The sequence below is a fragment of the Triturus cristatus genome, chromosome 9 (assembly GCF_964204655.1).
Source record: "Triturus cristatus chromosome 9, aTriCri1.1, whole genome shotgun sequence".
NCBI lineage: Eukaryota > Metazoa > Chordata > Amphibia > Caudata > Salamandridae > Triturus > Triturus cristatus.
In genome coordinates, this window is record NC_140592.1 from 823,082,754 (window position 1) to 823,097,719 (window position 14,966).

Here is a 14,966-nt window from a genome sequence, read left to right on the forward strand (position 1 = left end):
CCTATTCTAACCATCTGAAGCCAGAAGGCCTACATCGTGCTTCCATATTATTTGGGCCTGCTCCGGCAGACTCACGGGGGCACGGCGGTGGCGGTGTCCCGACCACCCTATTACAATTAGGGCAGTCGGACAGCCATTGTCCATCCACAACCACGAGGGACCGGCCGTTCCCTGGTGGTGGTGTGGGGGTATAGAGGCAGTAATGTTTGGCAGGACTGCTGCAGTCCCGCCAAGCATATTACAAGTTTCCTCTCCAACACGGTTTTATGGTGGTCTCACCACCATGAAAACCATGGTGGAGAGGGAACAAAGGGAGATCAACTTGTGCCCCCCTGTGTGCATTCACACCAGTTCCTGCACGCCATGGACTTTATAGTCCATGCCGTGCTGGAACTGTTTTTGGCATTCCCATTACGGTGCCCATTTTCAGAGGCACCATTGTGGGAATGCCAAAAAAAGACCGACAGACAAGAGAAAGACTTGTAATGTGGCAGGTGGCCCGACCACAGGTTTGGCGGTGCAGCGGCTGGGCGGACCCGGCGCCTCACTGTCAAACTCACCATTAAACTTGTAATCAGGCCTTAAGTCTCAAAGTTGCCTGGTTAGCTAAGACCCTCCCTGGTACTGACATGGGAACACTGCTACTATGCACCCTTCAATTTGGAAACCTAGGGGTAGATTTACTAATATATCCCGCAACACAGTGCAGGAATCTCAGTTTCTGTGCTGCGTCGCATGAGAGGAAGGGAGCAGAATAGTGCCATGTCTACTATAATGCAAAGGTGTCTGTGTGATGTCTAGCATAGATTGGAAGGGCAGCTCCGCACTACAAAATACTATGCCTAGGTAATTTTAAAATGTGGATGTATGCTGTAGCAAAGTTGGAAAAGTTTGGGGGAAAAATGATTTCTCTTTTTTAACACCTGTAACACATGCCTCACAGAGGTGCTATTTTTTTTCGCACAAACGGCCTGTCTGTTGCTGTCCATAGATAGTGATTTGCTTTCAAAATAAATGGGTGGTTGAATGGTAATGTCAATGTATTACCCATTGAACACCCCCTTGATGGAAAGTAACGCAAAGTAGAGTGGAGCACTGCTTTGCATTACTTTCAAGCAACTTTCCAACGCAAAAGAAAGTAAACCACTAATCAACATTTTGCAACAGATTGTGTTGCTTTTGTGTCACAAACTCAGTTCAAAATGTTAGTAAATTTGCCCCCTAGAGTTTGTTGGTATCTTCCACAATGTGTACCACTATGCATGCAATTCTGAATCCTGCATCTCTCGAATTCTCATCTAATAAAGACTTTGAGACTGCTCCAACAGGGGAATTCCTGAGGGCCATTAATCTTAGAAGGGGCTCTTAGGCCTGAAGCACTAGAATAATGTCTGTGTTCCCCAAAGCATTATTTTAAAGTCCCTACTTTTGAGTCTGTTGAGCTGTATTAGTCCTCACCTCGCAATTCCTGACTGCACCACAAATATAGCTTGACCCTTGAACTCTGTGGTTGCCAGTCTGTTTAGGCAGTTTTATCACCATCAGCAATCCACAGCTGGGATCTACAGCTTCTTCAACGGTGCTCAGCCTCACAGTGTCTCACCACATCAGACTATAATTTTAGAGCAGAATCTAGAGTATGATAGTGCACTGAGTCCTGTGGTTACGGTGCGCAACACGGGTTTACGGCCATAGCACAAGCTCCCACAGAGAAATGGGAGTATGCGACCACACCATGTGCGGTCGCATCCTAATTATAGGGTCAGAGCCGCTGATCGGGAGTCGGTCGGTTCCAATTCCAGTTGCCTCCGACCGACATCATAATTGGACCCATAGAAGTAACATATAGCCATTAGTTACAATTTATGTGCAGAAAGGGACACCTTTCTGCATATAAATAATCTTTCCCTGCAATGCAGGCACCCTTGCACTATGATCCAGGTGGGCCTGCATTGGCGCTAGGCAGCTACATTTATGCACCTTATTCTTGAGAATACGGCACATCTCTATATTTTGAAAAAGTTAGAGCACGGCGCTGCCAAATTTGACGCAGCTTTAAAATGTTCTTGTAACTATGCCCGCTGTATCTTCCTGTAATCTAACATATCTTAGACCTTGTTTGTGGGTTTAGCTTGAAAGTGGAGGTGTATGTCAAAGCTACTCACATAAAAAGATGCATACAATGGGTTTCAGAGGAATAAACATCTCTCGCTTCATGTTGTTGGCCCTTTTGTATGTAACAATGCCTCTTACCAATTGCTTCCAATGAAATCCATAAGGTGCATTGCTTTCAGAATTTGGCAGTGAGAATTTGATGAAGGTGGAGGTCATCCTGAAGAGGTTTCTCTAAATGCAACACATTCAGTATAACCAAATGCTGATTAGAAGTATCTTTAAATTAAGCATTTTAGTGCCTTGTACTTTGTGTTGTGTTCTTTTTTTTAAAACTATTTTACGTGTAAAAAAAATTGCTAAGTAAGAAAAAATATAACTGCTGAATTGCAGAGGATGCCACCTCCATGCCCTTCATACTCCCTTCCACTCAGTTGAAGGAAAGACCTCGTAGCCAGCACAGAAGAGAGCCTTAATCAACCCTCCCGCTTCCCCTCCAGTGGATAACACATTTGCTTTTGCTCTCCTTCCCGAAATGTGATATTTTTATTAATGATATGCAATGTGCAAAGGACACTAATGTTTTTGAATGTACTCTCAGAAGCCATCCCAGCCATTCTGCTCCAGTGGAAGACTGCAGCAGCCGAGTACGTATTGTTCCAGAAGCAGTACCATTGGAACAGACAGATCCCTTCTGGATCACTGTCTGGGAATCACTGCAGGAGGATGATCCCCAAGCAGGAATCCACACAATTGAGCACCAGAGAAAATGAATGGGGCATCCACGCTCCCCACCATGGTTAAATACTCCTCCCCTCCCATAAGACAATGCAGTCTTTGTATTTTCACAATCTGCACATCCCTTGGGGTACTTTTGTTGCAGGGGTGGATTTTCCTGGCCTTAGGTATCACCCCACTCTGGTGATCATGCAGACTTTCTAATCCACTGAGAGCAGTTTGGGGAGTTTCTCTACAATCTTTCCATCCCAGTGAGGTGGAGAGAGCATAAAAACGACTAGTGAGCCAGAGAGTATTTGTTTTAATTAATGGGTGTGGCAGATGGCCGTTCCTATAATTGAGCTACACCTCACCACCAAAGGAGGAAATGCAGTCTTTCAACCTCCCTGTGAGGGACAGAAAGCCCACTATCACACCAGAGACCATTTTGTTTATTTGAATGATGTGTGGTGCTGTCCCATCCTGCCATTGAACTGCATCTGACTAACCCCACCATCTCATACGGAAATTCTGTCTCCTTGGGTGTGGTAAATTGAGGGCTTAATTTCCCCAATCTGCCAATCCCTGGGGTGCACAAACCCTACTAGAAAGCAAGGACATTTATTTCTTGTATAAATTTGTGGTTGGGGGCCATCCCTTCTGGTCATTGGACTGCACACCTCTGCACGAGTGGCATGCACACTCTTTCTGAACCCAGGAACAGATATGGGAGGGGGTTTACACATATCTACAAACAAGCCCACCAAAGCACAAGAGACTTTATGTGAAAGGGGTGGGTGGAATAGCGGATGTCATGGAACTGGGCCACATCTGTCCACCCTGGGGTCCATAATATCTCTTTGCAGCTCAAAGTGGTAGATGGAGAGGTGTACCATGAGAGCAACAGAACAACACTCTGACCATGTGCAACTCCCAATAACCCCTCATTAACTCCACAAAGTCACACTTTTGGACTTCCTGCCAATCTGATAGAGCTGCTCACAAATCTGGAATACCATATTCATTGAGAGATATGTGGCAGTACAGGATGGTAGAAATGTTACTGCTGGCTGCAGGTTTCTGTCACATAAATGTGAGGAAATTGAGCTTATACACCAATACTCAGAAATTGGCAGGGCATTCTAGGTAAGACAAAATGCTGGGATTCATGCATGCCCTGCAAACCTGTGTTCCACTGGATGCATAGATTTCAGAAATGTCTGTGGTTGGTAGATTTTGATGAGTGTCATCCAACCTTGGGCTCACATACTGCAGCCATTCAGCATGAATTTTATTTTTGTAGGCATAGTTGAAATATGCAACGCATTCTAGGTAAGGAAAAGTGCTGTGATTCACATGTGCCATACCAACCTGTGTCCCCCTGGCTCTCTAGTTTCCAGAAATTCCAAGGGTTAGTTGGGTTACCTGGGTGCTGGCCAACCACTGACCCTAATACTGCAGCCCTTCGCTATAAAAACAAGCAATTCATTTTATGGCATTGTTTTGACGTTTGCCGAGAATTCTGGGTATGAAAAAATATTGAGATCCATGCAAGCCATACTACCCTATTTTGCAACGGACCTCTGCTTCTCTGAAGTGCCTGGTATTAGTAGGTTTCTTCTATTGTTAGCTGAACCAGGGCCCAAATCTAGCCGTTATCCATATAAAATGACTTTTGAAAAGGTGGTTTAATGACTTTTCTGTGGTTGCAATATTGAGCCTTTACTTTCCTAGGGGCACTGTCTCTCTTTAGCAGGAAAGGTCTGGGAATGCTGAGTGGCAGGCTTTTGTCGCTCCCATTGATTCTGAAATTTTCCTTTGGAAAATGAGATCACTGACAAACTATCAAAACCATAAATATTGTGCTATATAAATATTGTGTCAAAAATATTGAGCACAAGAATATAACTTCCCTATACTTATAATGTAAATGTCAAAAATATTGAAAAAAGATATCGTTGTACACTAATATTGATTACAAAAATATCATTTTTTACATATATAAATAGTCAAAAATAGAAAACATTAAGGGCCTGATTTCAATGTCGGGCGATATTCCTTCCACCCTACACCGACTCGGTCCTGGGACCGACTGACAACCAGTTGGCGGTTCTGACCGCTTCATCATAATGAGACTAACACTGATCGGCCATATTCCTATATTTTACTATGGGAGCATGCATTACGGCCGTAAACAGATATTTCAATGCATGCTCCCATGGTGAAATGGGAGGTCTGGTTCAACCCTGCACCTCGTGGCAGGCACCTCAAGGTGCCTGCCACAAGGTGCAGGGATCACCGGGGGGGGGCACCATAGGTGCCCCCTCGGCCTCCAATCGGTGGCCGTGCACAAAGGGGGCCCTGCTGTCGCCTCCAAACACGTTTTCCGACAAGGTTTCCATGTCGGACAGACCAGCATGGAAACCATGTTGGAAAGCATGCATTGTAATTTCAAGTGCGGAAAGGCCTGCCCTTGAGATTACTAGCCAGCTTCCAACTGGGGGGCGGGCTCTCCGAGCCCAACAGAAGTCCGCCAGAATGACCGGATGGTTTCCTTTTCGACCACCTCCATCATTATGAGGCGGTGGGAAAGGAAACCGGGCGGCCCATTACGATGTGGCCCTGAAGGCTCTGACTGCAGGTCGGAGCCTTTACGGGCCGCATTGTGATCGGCCCCAAAATATATTAACATTTTCCAGATACATAATGAGAATTAGATATATTTAAATAATTAAAAAATATATATAAACGCACATATATATATGTGTATGTTTATTTTAACATATATAATTTAAAACTATTATTAAAAGAGGAATTTTAACTTATAATATGCTCATTTTTTTGTAAAGTTTAATAATATAACAAATAAATATAAATGATACTAGAAAATATTTTACAAACATTCCAATTTAATTACACATAAAAAAGTAAACATTACATTTGACTAAAAATATAGTAGATATTACAAACATTAATAAATAAAAATAATATATTGTTACATACACAGAAACATCATAACATTAGAAATGTAAACAATATAAACAAAAATATAAAATTGTAGGAATAATACATATACTATTCCAATTCCAATCTGTGCAACAGTAGGGAAAGCATTGGAGTCAGGAGGGGTAGAATTTACTACCACCACTCCAGTCTGTGCAACGATAGGAAAAGCGTTGGACTCAGGAGGAGTAACATTTATTATTCCCACTTCATTCCATGCAACAGTAGGGAAGGCGCTGGACTCAGGAGGGGTGCAAAATATTATTACCACTCCAGTCGGTGCAACAGTAGGGAAAGCGATGGATTGCAGAGGTGTAAAATGTACTATTCCCCCTCCAGTCAGTGCAACAGTAGGGAAAGTGTTGGATTGTAGAGGGGTAAAATTTAGTATTCCCACTCCAGTCTATACAACTGTAGAGAAAGGGTTGGACTCAGGGGGGGGGGGGTGTCAAATTTACTATTTCCACTCCAGTCGGTGCAATACTTGGGAAAGTGTTGGATTGAGGAGGTTTACAATTTACTATTCCCCCTCCAGTCAGTGCAACAGCAGGGAAAGAGTTGGATTGCATATGGGTAAAATGTACTATTCCCACTCCAGCCTGTGCAACAGTAAAGAGAGAGTAGTTCACTTCAAACAAATAAAATATTTTAACAACTATATTAATTCTCAAGAAATATAAATATTTTAATATAATATGTTTATACATTTAAAACCAAATTAAAAAATATTTTATTTATTACAATGTTTAATAAATATTTAAATGTAAACCAAATAATATTACTATAGTTAAAATACCACACTATGGGCCTGATTCACAATTTTCAAAACAGAGATTCCGCCCAGAGTGCAGAGACTCCCCCACGAGTGTGGATGCGCTTTGTGAATCAGGCCCTATATTCTCATAATCATAACCTTTCTAAGCGAAGTCATTTTACTCTATGCAAATCTACTGGTAATCACTAAATCCGTCTATTGCAACATATGCGTGTTAGCTCATAATTCATCTCACACATCTTTATGTGAAGGACACTAAGGACTTTCTGAGTAAAATCTCAGATATATCCTGGGATCCTGCATATCTATTAATAGTGTTGGACATTGCAAGTTTGTATACCTGCATCAACCATGAGGATGGTTTAAGGGCCCTGCAACACTTTTTGAATAAGAGACAACTGAGATTTGCGGAACATAATGCAATGATCCTGGAGTTTACAAAATTCTGTCTCATGAACAATATTTTCTTGTTTGAAGATACATATTTCAGACAGGTGTCGGGAACAACGATGGGCACCTGCTTTGCCCCCTGTTATGCGAATCTGTTCGTAGGCTGGTGGGAGGAGCGGGTGTCCAGAACCTACGAATGTGACAACCTTGCAGGCAGGGTCATTAAATGGTATCGTTATATCGACGATCTATTTATAGTGTGGCAGGGCGATTTGGAGTCTGCCAATGGGTATATTAATGAATTGAATAAAAATTATCTGAACTTATACTTTTCGGGTACAGTAAGTCCAGTGGCAGTGGACTATCTGGACCTGAAGGTATTTGTAACGGAGGGGCAAATACACACTGCCCTACATCGAAAGACCACGGCAGGGAATTCTACTTTGTATGCGACCAGTAACCATCCACCAAAATTGATACAAAGCATCCCTTATGGAGAGCTCTTGCGACTAAAACGAAATAGTTCACGTTTATGTGACTTTGAAACATCAGCCCGAGAATGTGTACAAAGATTTGTAAAAAGAGGATATGATCCCATGTTTCTGGATAATACTCTAAAGAAAGTAAGAGGAGTTTCCAGACATCATCTTCTCAAAGATAATCCAGTGGCCAAAAACAAGTCAGTTAAGACACAAGAGGGAAAGTTTAGGATGATAACCACCTATTCGGCAGAGGCCAATCATCTTAAGTATATGCTCAGAAAAAACTGGCATATTTTTAAAACTGACAATGTCATAAATGAAGATATTCCTATATATCCATTGGTGACCTTTAAGAAGGCACGGTCACTGAGGGACAAATTGGTGGCAAGCCACTTAGAGAAAGAATCCCAGAGTATGGGTACTCTAAGAGAAATGTGGGGTTTCTTCCCGTGTGGGAAATGTAAGGCCTGTTCTAATAGCAAGAGGGTCCTCTTTTACAGTATCCCAGATGTAAAGATAAAAAGAACAATTAAGAAATGTTTCACGTGCAGTACCCAATATGCAGTGTACTGCCTGACCTGCCCATGCGGCCTATGCTATATAGGCAGCACAATACACCCCTAGAAAATTCGCATATTAGAACATCAAAGAGCAATAGCGAAAAAAGATGCATCATACCCAGTGGCGAGACACTATGCCGAGAAACATTCTAGCAATAGGAACCAATTACAGTTCTATGGTTTAGACCATGTGCCCGAAAACATCAGAGGAGGTGATAGGCTGAAAAAACTGCGAAGGCTAGAGTCACGCTACATAGTGGACTGCCAGACAAAATCTCCAAAGGATCTAAACAGTGGGGAGGAGCTAGCATCACATCTGGGTATCTGAAGTGAGATTTATGAATTCAAGGAAATGTACACTAATGGAATTGGCAAATAGGGAAGAGAGAGATGAGAAGATAATGAATTTTTAATACATCTAGTATAAAGATTTTATTGAATGAAATGTAATTTTGGAATTTAATTTTGTGGATTAGTTGTTGATTGTCTATCAAGGTTATGACAAAAGAATAGGAGAGTAACATGTCAAAATGAGTAAAAGAGCGTTACATAATAATAAGGGACTTAAGCCGATCCACGGCGAGATGAATTATGAGCTAACACGCATATGCTGGAATAGACGGATTTAGTGATTACCAGTAGATTTGCTTAGAAATGTGGTATTAAGTGGTGTCTAAGCCGATATACGGCATGTAATATGAAAATATGACGATTTATGATCATTTTAGCAATTTAAAAAGCTTTTAATTTTACAATTCTATAGCAATGAATATGGAATCACTGGAAACTTGTCTCTTCTATTTGAAGTACTAAATAATAGAAATTAACAAGGAAGAAATGTTAAATTGCACATTACAAGATGGCGCATACAGCGCTCATATGGATGTAGTCCCTTTTCTCTTGTAACGCATTTGATGTAAAGTGTGTATAAAACATGGCGGCCTCCCGGTGTGTCGACAAACACCGAAGAAGGCAGAACGCCGAAACGCGTTTGTTTGGTCGGAATAAAGATCCCGAGAGAGCGTTCCTCGTGAGTGCTTCTTTTCTTTTATATTGGAGAATGAGAGCTGTGATATATATATATATATATATATATATATATATATATATATATATATATATATATATATATATATATATATATATATATATATATATATATATATATATATATTTACTGTTTTTTGGCCGGAATAGAAGACTTAAAGAAAATATTGTGCTGTCTTTAAACATCATTTGCGTGTAAACAGCTGTCTTGTGTATAAGCACCTCAGAGTGGATGTGTATAAGCACCTCAGAGTGGATTTGCATATGTACTGCACTGAATTAGGCAAACGAACATGCATAGTAGGAGCTTCTTCTGACAGCACGTAAAAGTTTCTACTTACCAATAAACGATATGGCTTTTGGATTAATAATGCCACTTGGAAAGAGATGAAAATCATATTCTTTTCCATCAACAACCACTGTATGGCCTGCATTATTTCCACCCTAGAAGAAGATGAGCAAGATTGTCACAGCATAATGTATTTTTCAGAAGTAATGCTTTTTCACATAAGCGAATACCTATGTATTTGTACATTGTGTTATTCGGCACATAGCCCGTCATGGCAGATCTTACAATGCTTAACAGAATGTAAAAACGTGGGAACTAGGTTGTCATCATAAAACATTAAAATGTTAACTTTTTTTATAATATATATTTTCTCGATTCCCCAAACAAACATAAACATGGCACAGTAATTAATACACTGCCTCACGATGCAGAAAAGCATTTGTATTTGTGGATCCATTGTAACTGAAAGTGCTTTGTGAGTTATCTGCATCCTGGCGAGGTGAGGAGCAGACAGTGGATCTATGGACCACTAAATGCTATGTCTGATGTCAAATCCACAGTGTGCCACTTTTGGTGGCATTGTGACCCTGTTCCTTAGTTTACAGGGTTCACTGTTATTGAAATGTTATTGTACATATGGAGGGCAGGGCCGGACTGGGATCCCAAAGCAGCCCTGGCAAAGTTTGTCAGACAAGCCACGTTAGTTGCAAAGTAAGAGAGCGCAGTGAGTGAGCGCAACCACTACAACGTGCAGGGAAATGCAGGGAAACATGGCAAAAATTGTGTTTTCAACAACACATTTTTCATTGTATATTCAATTGTATTGGCACTTAAAGCATAGTAAATGATGAGCTTATGGTGCAGCAGGATATGACAAGCTTTATTGGGTGGTGCTCTCACCTTTACTCTCCAACAGTGTCCCTCATCTCTCTATAGTCCCTCTTTCATATGTTTTTCATGTGTTTTATGGCATCTCTTATACCAGATTATGGTGTCAGAGAACTTAGGCATAGAGGCAATGAATAATAGGCATGTAAGTCAGTGTAGAGAAAAAGTTACATAAGACACAGGGCACTACGAGGTGTAGGCATTTTCTAAGCGTGCTTGGGCTGGAGAAGCTCAAACTCAGGATTCAAAACGTAGCACAGCGGTTAGGGTTACATTTACTAATAAGAATGTATTTCTACCCAAACAAACTCTTTTTAGCAACATTAGGATAATGAAAGACTGGAAAAATAAAACGTTCTAACCTGTACTATGCAGTTGGCAAGCAGCTCTTTCATGGCAGTTCATGACTCATTGTGATAGATTACTATTATAATTTATGAACTACACAGTAAGAAAGGGATCTCTGTGACAAAAGCAGTAAGCCACAGAGCCATGCAACGTAAAATACAATTATGTGATCTACGTGGTACATATGCTTTGCAGCAGGCATACGAACCCTCTGCGCTACCTCAGATGAGACAAAACTGTCACTGAATAAAACTCCAGCTGACTCCAGCATGAAGATTAATCACCAGAGACATCTTGAAAATGTTATTGTCCCTGAAAAGTGCTCGATATACAAAGAACTCTGCAGCACGTGTTTTTGCAACTATACCATATTTCAAAACACAGGGAGGATGGAAACAAAAGTGAGTGACATGTGGTTTGTGCTGGCCTGCTGATTTTGTTACTGGGGTCCGACATTGCAGCACTTCCCCGTAACAAAACTGGCCCGTAACAAACCCAGCCCCCCACCCTTCCAGCCTCCTGGGGAGACATCCGATGCTCAGTACGGCCAGTCCGGCCATTATGGAGGTATGCCTTCTGATGCAATACTCTGTCCCAGCATTTGGAAATGTTCACAATGAGCGCAAAGTAATTCTTGCTCCATTGACATTAAAGGGAAGGATGGGTTGAACTTCAGGATAAACAGCCTCTTTGACCTGCAAAGCATTTGAGGATCTGTCACACCCCAATGGGCAAGACTGGTCACGGCACAAGGCAAAGTACTGCCCTGTGAACGGAATGTTTGTGTGCTTGTATGACATATTAATGAAAACAAAAATATTTTATAACACAAATATCGTGAAAAAACATACTTGGAACCAAAATATCAATATCAAGTTAACATACTTTGTATGTGAACTACAAAAATACTGAGACATAATTTACCAGAATATTGTAAAACCAAGGTAAATATATTGAATTTACTACATATGGCATATTTTTGTATTTATTTAGAAATCAAAGTTTAAAATAGTAATATGGTTAACAAATATATTATTTAAAAATATTAAAAAAATATTATTATAATCATAAATGTATTCTTCAAAGAATAATTAAAAACTAATGAAAAAAGAATACATTCAAATTACATTAAATGTATGAATGTTAAAAATAAGAAATATGTGTGTGTGTGTGTGTGTGTATATATATATATGAATATATAAATATGTATGTCAAAGTAATCCATCAAGCAGATTCGTAATTAAAATTGGAAAAAGAATAGTACCAAAAATAAAAATAGAAAATAAAAAGGTCAATGACATATAATTTTATAAATAATTTAAAAACCTAAAAAAATAATTATTAACAATATTAACTAAGCAATAGCAGAGAAAGTGTTAGATTATGAAAGAGTCATATTTACTATTCTCACTACAAACTGAGCAACAGTAGGAAAGAGTTGGACTTTGGAATGGTTACATTTATGATCCCCACTGTAAAGTGAGAAAAAGTAGTAAAAGTATTAGACTCTGAGAGGTCATATTTACTATTCTCACTCCAACGTTAGCAAAAGTAGGGAAAGCACTGGACTTTGAAAGGATCAGATTTACTATTTACAATTCAATGTAAAATCAATGGGAAAGTGTTGGACTTGGGAGGGGTCAGATATAATAATTCATTACAAAATCAGCAAAAGTATGAAAACATGATGTTGTTTGGAGGTTTTAGATTTACTATTCCCACTCCAACATAAGCAAAAGTAGGAATAGTGTTGGGCTTTGAAGTGCTCAGATTTACTATTGCCAATGCAATCTGAGCAACAGTTGCAAAAGGTTTGGACTTTGAAGGGGTCATATTTAATATTCCCACTCCAACATAAGCAAAAGTAGGGAAAGTATTAAGCTTTTGAAGTGGTCAGATTTTTCAATGTTGGATGATACATTTTTAATTAGTTTTATTTTTGGAAACAACATATGAGAGCATGGCAAGAGTTATGTGGTACATGTACAGTGTGGAGCAATTAGTAACGAATGTATGGTAGATAGTACACTTGTTATAAGCACAGAATAAGGCATAGCTGAGCTATCATTGAAAGCTACATACATTATATTACAACTGTGACAAAATCCTAAACAGAAAGGCTCTCAAGGGTACCAAAATCCCTTTAGGCCATGATGGTGGAACTGGAAACTCAGCCTATATTTCCGCAGGTTCAGAACAGAACGCTGAATCTGTAAGCCAGGTCTTCACAACAGGGCTGGGTCTCTGCATCCATGTAAAGAGTAACTGCCTTTTGGCTAATAATAGCAATATTGCGGATAATCTCCTAATATGTTTTGGGAGTGGTTTGACCAACCTCTGTAACATAAGCTTAGGTGAGCACTATCTAAGTAGTTCAACATTCTGGCTAAAGATGCTGGCAATCTATGACCAATATACTCTTATCAGCGGCACTCCCAGGCCAATTGATAAAAAACTGTCTAGTTCTGTGGAGCAGCGGACAGAGAGAGCTAGGGAACTGGGGTCAATTGTATGAAGAGGTTTGGGGAAAAAGTAAATCCTATTAATAAATCTGAAGTGGAGGAGCTTGTCCTGATTATGGAAATAAGCTTGGTTAGTGTGCAGATATATTGCCATTCAGCATCACTGAGGCCTCACCGATGTTGCCAGCCCAGTTGCCCAGTGTGGTGTGTTGATTTTCGGGAGAGAGTCTGTGTATAGTCTGTACAGCTTGGATATCCATCCCTGTGAGTTCGGTGTGGTGAGAAGGTAAGTTAGGATGGAATTCTGGAGGTTTTGCAGCAAATGCAGCCTATAGTTTCGAGATGGAGCAGTACACCCTGTCGTTTGTAAAGTCATCATCGGCATTAACTTGTAAGTTTTCATAACACTGGTTCAGGGTTAGAAAGGTTCATTCTTTATATATTTGGCAGACTCAAGTGAAGTCTGCCTTGTGCATGCTGACCCTGGCCTTAGACTCGAGCATGAGTGTGACAGTAGGGAATTGCTAATTTTAGAACAGGGGACAACAATCTGTCCAGTTGTGCCTCCATACCTATGGTCCAAATCAACCAGCATGTGCAGCTCACAATGCGGTTAGTGCCCAAGGTCTGGGTGGAACTTTGGTGATTACCATGCCCAGATCGCCTGGCTCTACATGGTTTTGTTCAATGTGGAGATGTGGGGTGCTGCATTCATGACTGTAACAGCAAGAGGCATAGTGTGATGCTCAGATCCAGAACAGAACAACTTCCTTGCTCATGTGGTTTGGAAGGGTAGTCTCACTTGAGTCTGGGATTTCCCCTCAAGTCAGTTTACTTAGCAATGTGTGTATGGTGATGAAGAAGGATTTATTTAGTAGGAAAGGAATGTTGCTAAAAAGACATAAAAATGTGGCAAGTATTATCATTTAAATCAGTTTGACTCTGCCAACCATTGGCAGCAAAAGTGTAATCCAATATGTTAACTTGGTCAGCAAGTTTAGTGTGTCTTTGATTAGTGACTGTATGTTTGTGGGGACCAATATACCCAAATGCATAACTGGTCCTATGTTCCATTTGAGCGAGTAATTTATGGTGAATGGAGTGGTGATAGCCAGAGTGGCATTATTTCAGATTTTCCCAATTAATCTTCAGTCCAGAGAACCCACCAATTTCATTTACCTCCAGAAGAATTGAGGAGACACTGACTTCCAGCTCTTTGACAAATAACAAGATTTTGCCTGTGTACATTGGTACTAGTATGTGTTTCCAAAGCAATGTGATGCTCTCATGTGAGATTTCAGCTGTCAGCCAGGCGCTAGTGGCTTAGTTTACAGAGCAAAGAGGAGTAAGGAGAGGGGGCACCTTTGAATCGGGAAAGGGTCAGACATGCCATTAACATGAAATTGGTTAGGGGGAATGATATACACTTTGGGGCCGATTACGATGTCTGTCAGAAAGGCTCCGAATGGCATTTGGTTTGTTCAAATCCGAGTAGGAACCCGCCTTTCTGAATGACTCGGAAACCCTTCCGACTGACCGATTACGATAGCCGGAAAGCATTCAGGCTTTCTGATTTGGTTTCGAACGGCATTTGGAGGAACGGAGTTGGTCTGAGCCAACTCGTACAGGTCTATGGACCGCGTTTCTAACCGAGCGATGACGATGTCGGATTCCAACAGCCTTTCTGAATCGGTTGTTCCGACATGGATTGGCTGTCGGAATCTGACTTTGGGGGCCTGTAGCAGGCCCCCCTTCACCTGGGGGCCTCCGAATGGGGCCCATGGGAGTACCCATGGGCCCCCCTTTCCAACCATGCACAGTGTGGCAGGCACCATGGGGTGCATGATTTTCCCCACCCACCCCTTTCTTCAATGGAAGCCTGTGTTGTCGGTT

The 14,966-nt window shown here is 40.9% G+C and overlaps 1 protein-coding gene across 1 annotated transcript in view; it reads right to left on the minus strand.

The window, feature by feature from the left end:
• Window positions 1-14,966, minus strand: part of ADSS1 (adenylosuccinate synthase 1) — a 334,095-nt gene that overhangs the window by 184,354 nt on the left and 134,775 nt on the right. The window contains exon 2 of the mRNA XM_085626248.1: window positions 9,428-9,530. Within this exon, the coding sequence (XP_085482374.1) occupies window positions 9,428-9,530 (103 nt within the window). The remainder of the gene's footprint in view (window positions 1-9,427; window positions 9,531-14,966) is intronic.